The 2,124-nt window shown below is 33.9% G+C and overlaps 1 protein-coding gene across 1 annotated transcript; it reads left to right on the top strand.

Moving 5' to 3' along the window:
• Positions 1 to 975: 975 nt before the first annotated feature.
• LOC131595976 (leucine-rich repeat extensin-like protein 6) lies at positions 976 to 1,854 on the top strand. The gene has a single exon (XM_058868516.1). It carries the CDS (start codon positions 1,168 to 1,170, stop codon positions 1,618 to 1,620), a length of 453 nt encoding a protein of 150 aa, XP_058724499.1. The 5' UTR covers positions 976 to 1,167; the 3' UTR covers positions 1,621 to 1,854.
• The last annotated feature ends 270 nt before the right edge of the window (positions 1,855 to 2,124 follow it).

Below are 2,124 nucleotides of genomic sequence, written 5' to 3'. Positions count from 1 at the left end.
GTTGATCATGAATGCTTGATACAAGAAATTAAAAGTTCTCATGGAACTATTGAATGGGAAATCTAAATTGTGTCCAATCTTACAAGTTGATTAATTTAACCTCGACGTATGAAGGTCACTACGGAATTTAGTAACATTGTTTCCCTTAACACTTTGCTCTTGCAGGCCTCGTGTTTAGGGGTTATGGACCTTCATGTTTCTCGTGGACCATATAACCCTTACTAGTCTCGTGCTTGAGGTTTGTAGACTGTCATGTTTCTTATAGTCCATGGCCACATAGTATCAATGATTTCGACCACTCCCTTGTAACCACTTAAAATGAGATGCACGAGAGACCTTTAATAAGATATGACGCATTACAACATGTGCTCAGTACATGGACAACCTCGCCACATCTTTAGTTTCCTCTGAAATGAACCATTCATCATGGTCCTAGATAGAATGAGATCGTATTAGTTAAGACTAGAGAAATACTCTCATGAATCGGCATGTTCCACTAAATCATAGAAGATTTATATTTACGTTAAATGATCAAATTCTTTATCAATCACTTACAGGTGACATGATGCTTGAGATAACATATGTAGAATCGATACTAAACAAATACTTCATCTAATGAATTTTAACCTATAAAATAAAATGGGTTGGTTGTTAGAATTATTTTTTATAGTTTATCTAGAATAGAAACTTCTTCTTACTACACAAATTATTGACCATAGAAAATAAGCAAATAGAATATGAGGTCAATGTTAGTCAGATAAAAAAGAAAGGATATGGTGTTAATTCTTATTTGATGCAAGATTAGACCCTTATTATGCCAAAATTCAACCACCAAAAGAAACCAAAATTAATGTAATGTGAATTATTGAAATTGAGGTGTGAAGGAATGTGGAATTATGCGCATGGTGGACCCCACATTTCACACCATCCACATGCTAATGAAGTTCATATTTCAAAAAAGATAGCCCTCACACCAATAAAGGACAATTAGAACAAGTGCACCTCACTCCAATTCTTCAAAAAACCATGATTTAATATTCCTAAACCCAAAAGGCCCTTTTACATATACATACTTTACATTTCCCATATGCACCTAACACCATAACAAACTCATCTAATCCCCACAATCCTCACATCAAACCATAACCAAGCATCATAACTTCTCATATGGATCCTCAAAGAAAATTACAACCAAGAATCCTTTATTGGATCTTATTACTTGTTTGTGTTACTAACACTCTTCCAATCAAAGCTTTGGAATCAAGGAAGCTAGTTGAGAAGTGCACACCATGTGGTGACAATCCAATATCATCACCACCTCCAATAATATACAATTCACCACCACCACCAGTTGTGTATTATCCATCACCACCACCACCATCTCCACCACCTCCAATTGTATACTACTCTCCACCACCACCTTCACCCAAGAAATCACCCTCATCAAATTGTCCTCCACCACCATCTTCGCCATACATATACATGACCGGACCGCCGGGGAACTTGTATCCTGTTGATGTGAATTTCAGTGGATCAGGAGCAACGCCAACCGGACGTGGAAGCTTTGCCGGAATCTTGCCACTTTTGGTTTGTTTGTTGAGCTTTCTTGCCTTTTGGTGATTAGTTTGAGATTAAAATACTCAACAAGTGAGTAGAAGATAATATATATGATATATATGTAAGGTAAGGGGGAAGAGAAATTATATTAGTGTTTAATATGTTCCATATGTGATCCCAATTTGTTGATCATGTAATTTATTTCCATGTCTACTTTTTGCTTCTGTGTAGTTTCGTTGATCCAATAAATTTTCTGTATCATAGAGAAAGTAATAAATTTATGAAGTATTTTCTTAAGCTTGAATGTAACTTTCAATTTAGATTTTGCAGCACAGATATGAGATAGTAAGAGAAATTCCTTTGATGTTAACACGGTTCGAATTAGAGATTTTAGGTTCGAATTCAATCAATAAAGCAATGTTAAATTATTTTGTTAAAAGATTTTGTTGTTTATTATAATTTTTTCTAACTTAAAGATAATTTCTCAAAAGATTAAATTTTGTAATTGTGAAAAATACTCAATTGCTTATAAATTCTTAATTTGTTATAATTATAAATTAGAAAAAA

The sequence above is a fragment of the Vicia villosa genome, linkage group LG4 (assembly GCF_029867415.1).
Source record: "Vicia villosa cultivar HV-30 ecotype Madison, WI linkage group LG4, Vvil1.0, whole genome shotgun sequence".
NCBI classification, from domain to species: domain Eukaryota; kingdom Viridiplantae; phylum Streptophyta; class Magnoliopsida; order Fabales; family Fabaceae; genus Vicia; species Vicia villosa.
Note: the sequence above shows the minus strand (reverse complement) of the source record. Positions and strands in the feature narration are given on the sequence as shown.

Coding starts and splice junctions, on each gene's coding strand:
- LOC131595976 (XM_058868516.1), top strand. CDS start 1,168: ATGGATCCTCAAAGAAAATTACAACCAAGAATCCTTTATTGGATCTTA.